Here is a 14,402-nt window from a genome sequence, read left to right as displayed (position 1 = left end):
CGGCTCTCCCTCAGAAACATGCCCAGGGGCCGGCACGACACCAGCATCCTATATCAGGTTGCTGGTTCTGTTTCCAGCTGCTCCACTTCCGACCCAGCTCCTGGCTCACGCACCTGGGAAGACAGCGGAAATGACCCGAGTACGTGGGCCCCTGCCACTCATGTGGGAGCCCCGGATAGAGTTCCTGGCTCCTGGCCTCAGGCTGGACCAGATGTGGCTGTTGTGGCCATGTGGGGAGTGAACCAGTGGATGGAAGCTTGGTTGGTCAGTCTCTTTCTCTTTCTCTCTCTGATGCTGCCTTTCAAATAAATCTTTACAGAGAGAGAGAGAGAGAGAGAGAGAGAGAGAGAGAGAGAGAGAGAGAGATCTTGCACCCGTTGGCTCACTACCCAGATGGCCACGTTGGCTGGGACTGTGCCGGGCCAAAGCCAGGATCCAGGAGCTTCTTCAGGGTCTTCCACGCGGGTGGCAGAGCTCATGCACCTGGGTCATCTTCCTCTGATGTCCCAGGCCATTGGCAGGGAGCTGGGTCACAGGTGGTGCAACCGGGACACAAACTGGTGCCCATACGGGACACCAGCATTGCACAGAATGCTTTCACCTGCCATGACATAGCGCCAGCCCTGAAATCCAGCCGCTTGTCACCTGTGTCACTCGTCACCCTGGTACAAGCCACCAGCTCAACTTTCCTGGCTTCTTGCATCGGCTTCCCCTACTTCCATGCCTCCCTGGCTGTGGAGACAGCGTGTGTCTCTTCTACCCAGCCATGCAGAGGTTGCCGGTCTCATTTGGGCGGAAAGCCCGACATCCTCCCTGCTGCTTCATGCAGGTCGCTGCACCCGGGCCACACAGGGCTTCTTGCCTGGGTTGGCCCCAGGGCCTTTGTGTGTGATGCTCCACCTTGTGGAACAGTCTTCCTTCAGCACACACTTCCTTTAGGTCTCTGCTCAAGGGTGACCTTCCGAGAGAGACCTCCCCTGGCCACTGCACCCCAGTCTCCGCCTTCTGTTCTGTTCTCCTTTTATTATTATTATTTTTTATTTATTATTTACTTGAAAGGCAGAATTACAGAAAGACGCACACGCAGAGACCTTCCATCCTCTGGTTCATTTCCCCAGATGGCCACAATGGCTAGAGCTGAGCTGGTCCACTTTCCCCAGGCACATTAGCAGGGAGCTGGATAGGAAATGGGGCAGCCAGGACTCGAACCAGGGGCCATATGGGATGCCGGCATTGCAGTTGGCCAACGCCAGCCCCTCCAATCTGTTCTAACCTGCTGTGTTTTTCTTCATTGCGTAGTTACTGCCTGATACAATTTACATTTGTTTATCTCTCCTTGGCCGTGGTTACTGTATCAGGCAGTAAATGCTGCCGCCTGCAGTGCCAGCAAGCTGCGGAAGATGGCGCACGTGCTTGGGCCCCTGCACCCACGTGGGAGACCCGGAAGAAGCTCTTGAGCCCGGCCAGGGCAGGGATTTGCTCATGTTCTCTGCTGTGTGCAGCGCTCACTGCGCTCTCGCAAGGCTCTCTGCTCCCTGGGCACAGATGTGCCCACCGCGGGCGGGGGCGTCCTCTTGGCAGTGCCTTCACTCCCTCTCTCTTGAGGTGGGCTGCTGACGCCTGTGCACGGTGGTAGTGAGGACTGGAGGAGCGTCGGGGTGGGGCCTGCTGGGCTGCCAGGGACGCGATGAGCACTCTGCTGTGTCCTGTGTGTGTGTCAGAGAGCGGCAGGTCTGCGGAGGAGCCCGGGGCTGGGATTGGCTGTGGCCGGGCAGGAAGGTGGAAGGAGCCAGGAGCCCCCTTACCCTAAGGGAGAAGAAAAACGGAGCTTGTGGTTGGGAGTGGGGCGGGACGCTGGCTCCCGAGGGAGGTGGCACCGGCGGGCACACAGGGTGCTCTGCAGAGAGCCTCTTGCCGGCTGCAGGACTTTCAGAAGCAGAGGGGCGGCTTGGCGATCGACTTCCGGCCCAGGCCTTGCTCTGCGCTGCGCAGGCGACTGCGTGGCCTGCCTCCCGAGCAGTCCACGTCCAGGGCTCCCCCCTGCCCCTGTGTGCGGGCTCCGCCTCTCTGCGTACTGAGCCCCCTCGCTCGTTGTCCCTCCTGTTTCGTACACTCAGAGCGAGGCCCAGGAAGTGGAAGCAGCTTGCTCAGGCTTGCGTGGCCTGGTGCCGAGACCCTGAGCTGGTGGAGGGCGGCAGGCTGTGCCGCAGTGGCTGCTGCTGTCCTGTTTACTGCCGTGTGGCGACTGGGCCCCAAGCGAGCCGGCCTGCTGGCACCTTGCAGAGCGCCGCCTCCTGCTGGCGTGATTTCTGGTGCCCATCAGAGGTTTATCCCGGGCAGATGTGCCCACGGGGGGCTTGTCTGGCTGGAGCCTACAGAGGAGGGGCTGCCCCTCCCGTGTCCTTGCGTCTGGGTGTGGTAGGGGAGCAGGGGTGGGGGGTGGAGAGGGGACACTGTGGCCTGCCCCCCTACTCCCTCACCTGTGTTCCCTGTTTGTAGGTACTGGGCAGGCTTGGCCATCTTCCTTCCTCCCTCCCTCCCTCTCTCCTTCCATCCTTCCTTCCTCTTTTTTTTTTAAGGATTTATATATTTGAAAGGAACAGGAGAGATAGAGACAGACCGAGAGCAAGCGAGCAAGCAAGCCAGTCTTCCGACTGCTCGTTCACTTCCCAAACGGCTACAACATCTAGATCTCGGCAAGACCAAAGCCAGGAGCCAGGAGCTCCATGTGGGTCTCCCACGAGGGTGGCAGGGGCCCAGGTGCTTGGGCCATCTGCTGTCTCCCAGGCCCGTCGGCAGCGCTGTGGTCACTGTCCAGCTCCCTGAGATGCTGGGTCTCGGCGTCCACAGCCGTGGGCCGGATTTTGAAAGGTTAAGGAGTGGACATGGTTCTGTCAGCCAGGGAGCCCCACTCCCCCATGGCATCCTAGGAAGTCCTCAAAGCAGGGGGGCGCAGCTCCGTGGGAGGGGGCCAGTGCACAGTGGCTTCTCTGCAGTACCTGGAGTTGAGTGGCCTCGCTCTGGGACCTGCCTGTGCACCTAGCACGGGTGCCCGTCAGCAGTAACACTCCCCTACCTCTCCTTCCTGCATAGCTCCTGTGCCCAGCTCAACAGTGCCCTTTGAGGGTCCTCTCAGTAGGTGGAGGGGGCAGTGAGGGACAAGGCCACTGCCAGGCCCGCCCTGCTCTGAGACGTCTCGCCTGCACAGGGATGGTTCTGCCGTCTGCCTCAAGCTGCTCGGCCGCAGCCACGCTCTTCCAGGGCCAGCTCTGGCCCCTTCCTCTGTGGGGTCGTCCATGACCGCTTTTCTGTGTTTGGAGCCAGCAACAGGATTGTGGACTGGGGTTGGGAGCACATGCTCTGGACTGGACGGGCCTGGGCTTCTCCACCGTTTGTCCCCTTGCTACCTCTCTCAAGACCCAGAGCAAATGACTTCATTTTTCTAACCTTTAGTTTCTTCCTCTACAGAATGGGCCTAAGGACAAGCCCAAGGCTGTTGTGGGCGTTAACCGCGGCGCCGCCTGTCAGGGGCTTGGCGCAGCCCCGGCGCGGGCCATGCCGAGTCCCCGCTGGCTGCTGTTTCCGTGCAGTGTGCTGTGCCGCCAGCGGTTTGCCTCCCCGGGCTGCATGAGCTCCCTGTGCTAGCCCAGCAGGTGCTTCGGTCAGCATGCAGGACAGCAGGCCCCAGAGAACAGCAGCTTTCCTTCTGCCTCCCTTTTCCCGGATGATTGAGGTGGGGGCGCTGCACTCCCGGTGAGCCCAGTTTCCTGGCGGGCTCCCCGGGCCCCTCTGGGGGACATGGAAAACTGTGTATGCTGGTTTGGATGTCTTGGGTTCCATGGGGAGGAGACCGTGAGTCACTGGGGCCTTGTCCAGCGCCAGGTGGACGGAGGGGTGTGTTAGGGGCTGCAGGCATTGGGCCTTGCGGGCATTGGGAGGGCTGGGGCGTTCCCTTATCGCTTGGGTGACTTTACTGGAAGCTCTTTTGAAGTGGTCTCGGTGACCCAGTGGGGCTGAGTCAGAGTAAACAGAATTAGCAGAGGCCGGCTCCTCTCAAGGACACAGACAGCGCCTGGCCTGGCGTGGCGTGGAGGGTCCCCAGGTCAGCTCTCTGTCCAGGCTTCTGCACCTCCCGAGCCACTGCTGCCTCACCATCTGCTTCCCCCTTGCTGCCCCCAGCCATCCATGGTGCCCTGCGCCTCTGTGGTCTGTGGGCCACCTTCCCCAGGGCCGTGTTGTCGATGCAGAATCTCAGGCCCCACCCTCGTGGGCTGACTCAGAGCCTGTCCTGTGCCGGGCCCCAGGGAATTGCTTCGGCAATAAAGAATGCCCCGCTGGTGCAGCCGGCGGCGGAGGCTGGCCTCCAGCTCACCTGTCTGAGTTACTTCCCCACCGTGCCACTGGTGCTGACAGCTTCCTCCCGGGCAGCCCCGGGCCTCTCTGGCCACTGCCTGCTGCCCTGTGCCGGGGGGGGGGGGGGCATGCTGATAATGTAGCCCTCGGTAGCCTGGCCGCCTGAGCTGGAGCACGGGGCACTGGCTTCCCTGCTGTGGCAGCCCCGCTCGCCTTTGCACTGCCTAAGGTTTGAGGGCTGCCAAGGTAGACATGGATGTGTCTGCCAGTGACCCCGGGGATGACCCTCCCTCCTTAGGTTGGGCGGGGGGCCAGGAGCACGGGGCTGTGCGGGGTACGGATTCTCCTGAGAAAGGGCTCTTAGGGAAACCCCAGGCCCCACAGAGGCCACTGGCTAGGAAAGGACACCGTGTGACTCTGGGGAGAGAGGCTCCTTTCCCAGCAGCCCCGACCACGCAGGCGTCTAGGACAACAAGAGCCGCGGAGACAAAGCCTGACCACGACAATGTCATCTTGGGGCCCTTTTGTCCTCTTCGTGACGTCCAAGGCTCTGAACAAACTGGGTCCTGTCCAATGTCACTTGCTGTTTCCTGCCAGCTCCTAGGAGCCCTGCCAGCCACCTGGGGCAGGGTGGGGGGCGATGCCCAGCGATGCAGATGAAGATGTCACACCGCCCTGGGTCAGGCCTGGGGCCCAGCCAGGACTGCGGGGACAGAGACCAGGAACAGAATGTGTCACCCGGCCCGTGGACTCCCTGGCCAGGGTGAGAGGCGGGTGGAGGGAGAGAAGGACGCCTGCCAATTTTAATTATCGGTGGAGTCTCGCCACGGGGAGGAGAGACGGTTGCAGAGGAGGGGCGGTGAGCTGGGGGATGGGGCGCTGCCGGTGTCGGGGGGAGGAAGGAGTCAGGCCCCGGAGCGCGGGCTGCTGGTGTCGCAAGCAGTGTGGAGCCGGCCTGCAGAGACTGCTGGAGTTGGGAGTGGGAGGGTTTATTTGCGCCTGGTTTTCTGAGTAGGAGTCTTTCGAAAACAGTCCACCCACATACCAGCTGGCTGGCCTGCCTCGCCCCCATCAAGGAGGAACAAATGATTCAAGAAACAACAGCTGAGTTTAGAAAGTACCTGGACAGACATCGTGGAGGGTTCTTGGTTCTTATGTCAGTGGATTGCCCTAAAGTGCATCTGACTTAATCCCTCAGGTCTTGAACAGCACTCAGTGTGTGTTACAGGTAGGGGATGGTTTGAGCAATCTGCAAGGCTCACTGTTTGGGGGAGACGCAGGTGCAGAGACGCTGAGCACACAGCAAAGTGGACAGTGCGGGTTGGGCTTAGAGCACCGGCTGTGGGACGCCGCCTATTGTTTTTCAGTAGGACCACAGAAGTCTAGAGCTCAGTGGCGTTTTGGCTGCGTCTCCCCGAAGTGCTGTGTGCATTTCTGCTACGACGGCCGTGCCAGGTGCACTGACTGTCCTGACCCGTTCAGAGCAACAGCTTTCTCTGGCAATATGCTGCTGTCCCCGGCTCCTATGCCTGAGGCCCCTCTGACAGTCCTATGGAAGGACACGATGCCTGCCCTCCCCCAGTCCCCACTGAACACCTGCAGGCTCCTCAGAAAATGTCATGCACCCTGGCCACTGCCCCCGTTCCCGTGGCCACTCAATGTTCCCTTTCGCTTGTGTCCTCTCCCTGCCGTCCCTTTTCCCGCTGGGTGCACCTGCTTGCTCACCTGCTTGCCCGCCTACCTGTGTGGCCCTCACCGTCCACCCAAAGTCCAGAGTTTGGGAAGTGGAAGCAACTTTCCCCAGTCGCTGGGGTGCGGGCAGGGCTAGATTCAGAAAGTAGGTGCTCTGAGACAGGTTTTTCCCATGCCGGGCAGGTAGCACCTGATGTTGAAAACGTTGGAATTCATACCAAGCCGTGAAGACTATGTGTTCACAACCAGGAAGGAACCGGAAGTGCAGACCCAAGGCCAGGGGCCAGCGGGGTGAGGGTGGGGGACAGGCGCCACTCACTCCCCAGCTTTGATGACTGTAATTGCTCATAATGTTCTGGGTGACTTTTTTTTTTTTTTTAAGATTTAATTTATTTACTTGAAAAGGAGAGTTACAGAGAGATTGAAAGGGAGAGAGAGAGAGAGAGAGAGAGAGAGATCTTTCATCCACTGGTTCACTCCCCAAGTGGTTGCAACAGCTGGGGCTGGGCCAGGCCAAAGCCAGGAGCCTGGAATTCCATCCAGTTTTCCCACGTGGGTGGCAGGGGCTCAAGCACTTGGGCCATCCTCTGCTGCTTTCCCAGGTGCATTAGCAAGGAGCTGGATCGGAAGTGGAGCAGCTGAGATTCAAACCGGTGCCCAGATGGGGTGCCCGTGTCTCCGGCGGCAGCTTCACCCCCTGTGCCACAATGTCGGCCCCCACGGGCGACTTTTAGTAAGGGGGCAGATGTTGACTGAGTTGTTGGGTACTGAGCTAGGATGTGGTTAGAACATGAGTGCGGAATGGCTGGGGAGTGAGCAGGAAGTTTTAGTTGATGTTTAATTTGTGTTCTGTTACCCTCGGCGTGGGGTAAAGATCTGTAGGAAATCCCCGCCCCACAGCAAGTGCTGCTCCCTCGCTCAGCTGTGCCCCACGGGTGCCAACAAGCCCCCGGCCAACTGTCTCCCGAGCCGGGGGGTGTGGGCACAGCGAGGGGGCAGGGCCCGCAGAAACCGAGGTCCAGACCCTGCCCACTGCACTGCTTCCGCCCGGCCCCTTGGTGACAGGTCCCTGGCCCTGGTGTGACAGTGGCTCGGGCTGCAGGCGAGGGATGCCTTTGGACTCCATCACAAACAGTCTCCCCTTCCGTCCCCAGGTTCCACGTACAGCGTCCTGTCCATCATGCCGTCAGACTCAGAGAGCAGCAGCTCCCTCAGCAGTGTGGGTGAGTACCGTGGCGGGGCTCCCTCCCAGAGCTGGGAGGCGAGCCTGAGGGACAGGGAGCCGGGGGATGGGAGGCCAGTCTTGTTCTTGTCGAACCATTCTCTCTCTAGGAACCAATTGGAATCCACAAGGCCTGCATTACAGGTGCCTCCAGCAGCCTGACTGCCTCCCACTAGGCTCCACCACCTCTCACATGGCCCCACCACCACACACACCCCTGGGGACACTCACCACATCCAGGCACAGCCGTGGGCTGTGGTGTTGGAAGGCAGGCAGGTGCCAGGGATGTCTGTGTTTTGCTGTTTGCCACCTTTGTTGGGGTGGATGTCCTTCCCAGTGTTCTTGTCCCCCCTCCCACACAGAGGCCATGTAGGAGGTCAGGGGTCACCGTCTGCAGCCAGCCCTTCTGGGACTGTCTTCCAGACAGGAGCAGTCTGGTGGGCAGTTTGTTGCCTTGGGGACAGGAGTAGCCAGTCGGTGCTTCTCTGACTGTGGGGTGCAGAGGCCGGCCCTGCTGTCAGCTCACCGACACCAGTACTGGCAGGAAAGTCAGCCGTCCCTCCCCTCCGTGACCCTGGCCCCACTGCTGGGCACCCCCAGTGTGGTGTCCGATGTGCCCATCTGACCGTGGTGGGTGAACGCACCTGTAGTGCCGAGTCCTGGAGTGCTGGAGCCGAAAAGGCTCATGGAGCTGATCTGGGCACGGAGATGGGCATTCCTGGAGGGGAAGTGGCCCGCCCTGGATGCCAGCACTCTCCGGTGCAGACTGTCCGTTGGTCAGCCCGTGTACTGGACAGCTCCGGTGTGCTGCTGGGGGCGTGGGAGCAGCGGTGAATGGGGCAGACATGGATCTCGGGGCCCGTGGGGGGATAGTCACGTAGGTCAGTGTGGTGAGTGAGGGAGGAAGACAGGTATTGGTGTTAGTTTGCTCAGGCTGCCGGCACTCAGCACCACGGACAGGGTGGCCTGCCCAGCAGACATTCACCATCCAGGTTCTGGGGCAGAAGTTCGAGATCAGCGTTGGCAGGGCCACGCTGTCTGGAGGCACCAGGGAGGGTCTGTTCCAGGTCCCTCTCCCGCTTCTGGTGGGTGTGATGGCCTTCGGCGCCCCTGGCCTGCTGGACTCACAGCACTGATCCCTGCCCTCCTGTTCCCAGGGCGTTCTCTCAGCATGTGTGCCTGTCTCCAAGTTTCCCGTTTTCATGAAGGATGCTGGTCACAGAGGGTCAGGGGGCTGCTCCATGTGACCTTGTCTTAACCTGACCGTCTGCTGTCCCCATGCGTCCGTCAGCCTTTGCTTGTGTTAACTAACATACCCTAGAGGAGCGACTTGGGAAGTGTGCAGTTGGAGGTCCACGGTCTGAGCTCAGGTGGTTCCGTAGCGTGGCGTGGGGTGGGGGCTGGCGCTGGAGGGGCTTGTGCAGCAGGACGGTCACATGGTGGGCCCTGGAGCAGAGAGGGCACCGGAGGCAGGCTGCGGAGAACTGCCCCCAAACCTTCCCACTCCCAGATGCCATAAATCGAGCCTCCTCCCGGCCCCCGCAATCCATCCACATGAATCTGTTAACCCTTAGCATAAGCCCTCGGGGTTTGAATGTGTGCATGAGTTCAGGGGAGCTAAGTTCCATTCAGTCCAAGCACTACATATTCCAAGTAATATTTCACTTCCACGTCACCTCATTAGGACCCAGTATCTGTTGGGGACCACACACTTCGCCCCGTGGCTCTCGTGCTGTCTGGGGTTCAGGGAGGACCCTTTGGGAGGAACCAGGGCTCCTGACAGCCTCACATCACATCCTTGTTGTGCGTTACCCAGTCTCGGTCAGCGCTGGGCAGAAGGAGGGCCCAACGTGCTTCCGAGAGACCAGGTAGCCCTGCTGTGTGAGTGCACCCGGCATGCACGCTCAGCCACCTCAGTGCCCGTCTCAGAGCGCACCCCGACGCCCAGCGGGACGTGCCCGTGCTTTGTCCTGCCTGCTCTGGGGGCCACGAGGCACGTTCCCTGGGTGATGGGGTTGTTGGGGTTGGTCCTTTGGGGAGCGCATGGGGTGGGGCAGTCAGGGCAGTAGGAGGGGCCCCGGGGGGCTTTTGTGAGTCCCGATCGTACCCCTCTTACTTGTCTCACGCCTCTCCCTTCTCGTGGTCTGAGCGTTACTAAGTTGTGGACATTGACAGGGCAAGGAACGGGTGCCTTCTGAACGGGCTCCAGGGAGCAGGCTCAGGTTATCAGTTAAGCAGCTGGGGGCCTACACCAGCCTGCCTGCTGGCTACCTCTGGCTCCTGATCGCAGCTTCCTGCTGGTGTAGACCGCGAGGCAGCGTGATGGCTCCAGTGACCGTGTTCCTGGATGACCAGTGCTTGGTTCCTGGCTCTGGCCCTGGCTCTTGTAGGCATTTGGGGAATAAACCAGCAAATGGGGGTGCTCTCTGCCTGTCTTTGCCTCTCAAATCAACACTTTTTTTTTTTTTTTAAAGGAGGCTCCAGGGAGAGATGCTTAACTCCCAGTGCTGCTGTGAGTGGTGGCGTCTCAGGCCTGAGTAGGGACTTTGTGTGCAGCTGGAGGTCCGTATCCCCTGGAGAAGCATCAGGGAACGACCGCCAGTTGGCTGCGGGTGCACTGGCAGCTGGCTCGGCCCCTGTCAGCGTCCCCAGGTGCTCCCTGGGAGTCGCAGGCAGGTGGAGAACAAGGGCTCTGACGTGCTTCCCGGAGGGCTGCGCCAGCTGTGCCCACATCGTTGATGCCGAAAGCCCTGCCCCCTCTCTTTGGTCAGGCCCCCTTAAGTCTGGGGAACCCAGCGTGCCTTTTCCTGCTCTGCTGCTCCCTCATGGCTGACACTGTGCCTTGAACCCCGCTCGTGCTGCCTCACCCCGTAGGGAGACGTGGGACCTCGCACAGCAGGTGGCACTGCGGGCAGCATGGGCGTGTCAGGATGTGGCCCAGCCCCCCTGTGCATCTGCCTTCCCCTGGACTCTGGGTGGCGTGTTCAGCAGCAAGTCCAGCCATCCCATCCAGACCTGATGGTGCTCGGTCTGGGAGGTCCGAGACAGGCTAAGGTTGAATGGACAAAGCAAAATGGAAGTTTCTGGTGTCTAAGTCACACCAGCAAATGCTCTCAAGTCGCCCGTGGCTCAGCAGTGCCCCTGTGGGACGTCACAGTGAGGACCCTCTCCATCGTCAGGGGTGCTCCCTCTCTGTGTGAGCCACGGAGCCATGCCCCGCGTGCCTGCACGGTCCTCCTGCATTGACCACAGCTGGGTTGTCTGACTGTGCCCCAGCCCAGGACCCACACAGCCGGGGCCCTGGCCCAGCAGCACTTGGGCACTCGTTCAAGATGCAGGTTCTGGACCTTCACCTCGTGCCTGCTGTATCAGAAACTGAGCGAGGGTCCAGTGTCCATGTGACGGCCTCACCTGATCCCTGGCAAGGCGGCTGGAACATCTCGGGGGCTGGGAGCAGTGCCCCAGGGTGGGACCCCAGTGCGAGAACCAGAGCCCTCCACAAGCACACCCCTGCCCTGGCAGTTGGTCGGGCACTGCCCACTTTGTCTGGTCTTTGTGAATCTGAGGACAAGGAGAGCGAGGCCCTTAGCATCTTGACCTTCCCACGTGTATCTCCCTAAGAAGAAACCATGAGGCCTGTGTTGTGGCACAGCAGAGGTTAAACTGCCACTGGCGTTGCCAGCATTGGGTATCGGATCACCGATTCGAGTCCCTGCTGCTCCGCTTCTGATCCGGCTACCTGCTAATGCACCTGGGGAAGCAGCGGAAGATGGCCCAAGTACTTGAGTCCTTGCCACTCACATGGGAGACTTGGATGGAGTTCTGGAATTATGGCCATCTGGGGAGTGAACCAGCAGATGGAGAGAGCTCTGTCTCTCCCAGTCTCTCTGTCACTCTGATTTTCAAATAAATAAAATGAGTCTTTGAAAAAGAAAAGCCAGTATGGAACAGAATGGCAGGTTATATTCAGGAATCAGGAAGCAGAGCCTGGAGTGTGTTTTCTCTGATGGCCAGGTCCTGGCGGGCTCAGGTGGGGTGCATGGGGCCATCAGATGTCTGTCCTGTTCCCCATCTCCGGCCACATGGGACTTGTTCTCTTCTTAGATCCCGTGCTGCCAGGGAAACAGAGAGGTAAGCCCTTCTTAGGACAGAAAGCAATAGCTCAGAGTGGGGAGCAGTTAGTTCTGTTAGAGAAATCAGAGAAAGCTTTCTGGAGGAGGTGGCACGTGAGCTGGGCTTTCTGGGAATGGTGCTCCTGGATCGGAGCTGCCGGGAAGCCCTCGGCCACTGCTGCTCGTCTCTGTGCAGGCCGTGAGTCAAGGATTTGAGGGCAGTGTTCTACCTGGCTGGGGTGCCGGGCCTCGCCCCTTTCACTCCGAGTCCCTGATGCCGTGGGTCCTCCCTGCATCCTGCCCGCAGCAGCTGCTGGACAGCCAGTACCTCAAGCCAGAGAAAAGCTGCTCTGGCCAGCAGGTGCAGTGTCCCTGGGTCCAGACTAGCGCTGAGCAGGCGTCCAGCAGGCGTCAGACTCACCCGGAGGGCTCAGGACACTCAGTGCTGGGAGTCGCCCTCGGGGACGTCGTTCAGGAGGTCTGGGTGGGACCTGACGGTGCACATTCCTGATGTGTTGCCAGGTTCCGGGTGGAGATTGGGTCTTCCCTGGCTGGCTCCGGCGGCCCTGGGCTGTGGCTGAGGCTGGCTCGATGCCTCTGAGGCTGGTGTTCTGCCACTGACTTGCCTCCCTTGCCACCCGCCCCCCCCAGCCAGGACCTGGAGGTGGCCGAGAAGGTCACCCGGGCGTCTCCATGCCACCAGGCCACTTTTGGCCACTGCCGGCCTTCTCCTTGGTTTCAGGCAGCCCAGGCCCCCTGGGCTCTGAGGCTAAGTTGTGCCCGGTCCAGCTGACAATAAGATGGAGGCGGTGGCCTCTGGGGTCAGCAGGAGCCTGAGGGGGAGGGGTTGCAGGACAGAGGGCTCAGGGGCCCTCCGCTGTAGGCGAGCTCGGGTGCGGTGGGCAAGGGGCTCTGCTCCCGCCGCCTGCTGGCACTCCCCCTCATGCCCAGGCCCAGCTGGTGCTGCTCGCTGTCACCATCCTTACCTGTGTGGCCCTCCAGGTGTCTCCCAGCAGTGCACGGCGAATGCCCTCCCTCCCGAGTCCTGGGCTACACACTGGAGGGAAAGGGGAGGCCTTTCTCTTCTCTCTGGTGGGTTCTGGACGTGGAGCAGGAAGCAGTCAGGTCCGGGGAGTGGGCAACTGCGCATCTGGACGCGAAAGATGTCGCAACAGAGGGCGAGGCCTTTGGGGTTCCGCTGCCCGCCCGCTCCGTGGTCGTCTCCACTTCGCTTGTTTTCACACCACAGGGATGGCGGGGTGACAGTCCTTCCCCTGTCACAGCACCCCAGGGATGCGGCTTGGGTTCAGGCTACTGCCTGCAAAGTTTTTTTTTTTTTTTTTTTTTTTTTTTTAACTTAAAGAACATATTAAAAGTTGTATCCATTGGGGTGTGGATTCCATCAGCAGTTAAGGTGCAGAGCAGCGCCCTCCCCGGGAAGGTTCCCTGGTGTGGGTCCTCGTCAGCAGCCTTTCCCTCCGCCCCTGGGCCTGGCAGGGCCCAAGCTCTTTCCTCCTCTCATAGGTCTGCCTTCTGCAGAACGGCTTGTGTCACTCAGCCGAGATGCTGGGCGTGGGGGACAAGTCGCACCCCCCCCCCCACGCCGTGTGGGTGTGACGCACTGGACCCTTCACCAGCACTGCGAAGAAGAGCTGCACACTGCTCTTTACGGGGAGTGTACACTTGCTTGTCTCGTGGGTAAAATCAAATCCCGGGAGTGGGGCTGCCAGGGGGCACAGTTGGCTGGGCAGGAGGCTGCCGCCCTGTTGGCTGACACAACTGCTTCACTTTGTGCCCCGGCCAGCAGTGTCTGAGGGACCCGTTTTGTGAGCCCGGCCACATCCTTGCCAGCCTTTCGTGGTGCTGCCCTGGGTGTGTGCGGCCGTCAGGGCCCTGGCAGGGGTCCTTGCAGACCTGCAGGTGTGTTTTATAGAAGAGGAATTAGGTTTGCCCCCGTGGCCCTCGGCCAGGTAGGTCACAGGCCCACGGAGGGTGCATCCAGAGGCAGGTTCTACTGCCGTGCGGCCGTGGGCTCCCCTCCGCGCAGGCGCTGAAGCTGTTCTGGTGGTACCCGGCTGGACAGCGGGACTGCCCCGTCCTCCGGATGCCTCTCAGTCCTGAGCCGTCTCCGTGGTCAGATGGGTGGGGCGGGGCTTTGGCAGCACCTGCTGCTGTTGGGAACGTCCTGGCACAGCACAACTTGGGGCCTGGCTCGAGGTGCCTCTGGGGCCCTCCTCGGCCCTTCGCCTCCCTGGTGTTTTCTAGGAGCCCGGCCCCGGATGGGCTCGCAGGCCCAGCTGGTCCTGTGCTTCTGTCTTCCCGTGTGTGGAGGGGAGAGGGTGCCGCTTGTGTTGGGAGGCGGTGTCGCCTTGTGGTTGAGCCTTGCCTAGGACTCACAGCTGGGGGTTCTCCAGCCCTGTGCTCTTCCTGGATGTCCCTTTCTGGGGGTGACGCTGTCACACACCTGGCAGGAACCATGGGGACGAGGGGCATGAGGATGGGTGTGTTTAGCACAGAACGCAGCACGTGGGCTGTGCTCAGTACACATCGGGGTTCGGTTCCTTGCTGTCGTCGAGTGCATGGCCGGCTGCCCCCAAGTCCTGGACACCGAGACAGGACGTACCTTAGGACGATCTGCTCTGATGGCCCCTGCTCCTGTCTCCTCAGCTTCTCCAGAGCCAGGGGTGCATCTTGATGTTGCCTCATTTGCAAAGTGGAGGTGGGAACTCCTTACTTCCCCGAAGGCATCTGCTTTCCAGTCCTGAGCCTGGGCCTTTGATGTTTCTCTGATTACGGCCCAGAGCAGCTGTTGTCCAAGCGCGGCCTGTCTCCCTGAGGTCCTCTCAGGGCTGTGAGGTCCGAACCGTTCCCACAGTGGTGCCGGGACGTCACCGCCTTCTCCACGCTGGTCCTTGCCATTTGCAGAGGCTGCATCTGGTGTGTGGCGGCGTTGCCCAGTGATGTTGCGGCCAGCTCAGGGAGGCGGGCGTTAAATGGTGATGGAAAACGTAGACACTGCGACT

The 14,402-nt window shown here is 60.7% G+C and overlaps 1 protein-coding gene across 1 annotated transcript in view; it reads left to right on the top strand.

Annotated features, from left to right (window-relative positions):
- The window catches only part of DLG5 (discs large MAGUK scaffold protein 5), a 104,622-nt gene that overhangs the window by 38,062 nt on the left and 52,158 nt on the right, over window positions 1–14,402 (top strand). Inside the window, exon 2 of the mRNA XM_062214093.1 lies at window positions 7,200–7,268. Coding sequence (XP_062070077.1) covers window positions 7,200–7,268 — 69 coding nt within the window. The remainder of the gene's footprint in view (window positions 1–7,199; window positions 7,269–14,402) is intronic.

The sequence above is a fragment of the Lepus europaeus genome, chromosome 17 (assembly GCF_033115175.1).
Source record: "Lepus europaeus isolate LE1 chromosome 17, mLepTim1.pri, whole genome shotgun sequence".
Taxonomy (NCBI): domain Eukaryota; kingdom Metazoa; phylum Chordata; class Mammalia; order Lagomorpha; family Leporidae; genus Lepus; species Lepus europaeus.
Note: the sequence above shows the minus strand (reverse complement) of the source record. Positions and strands in the feature narration are given on the sequence as shown.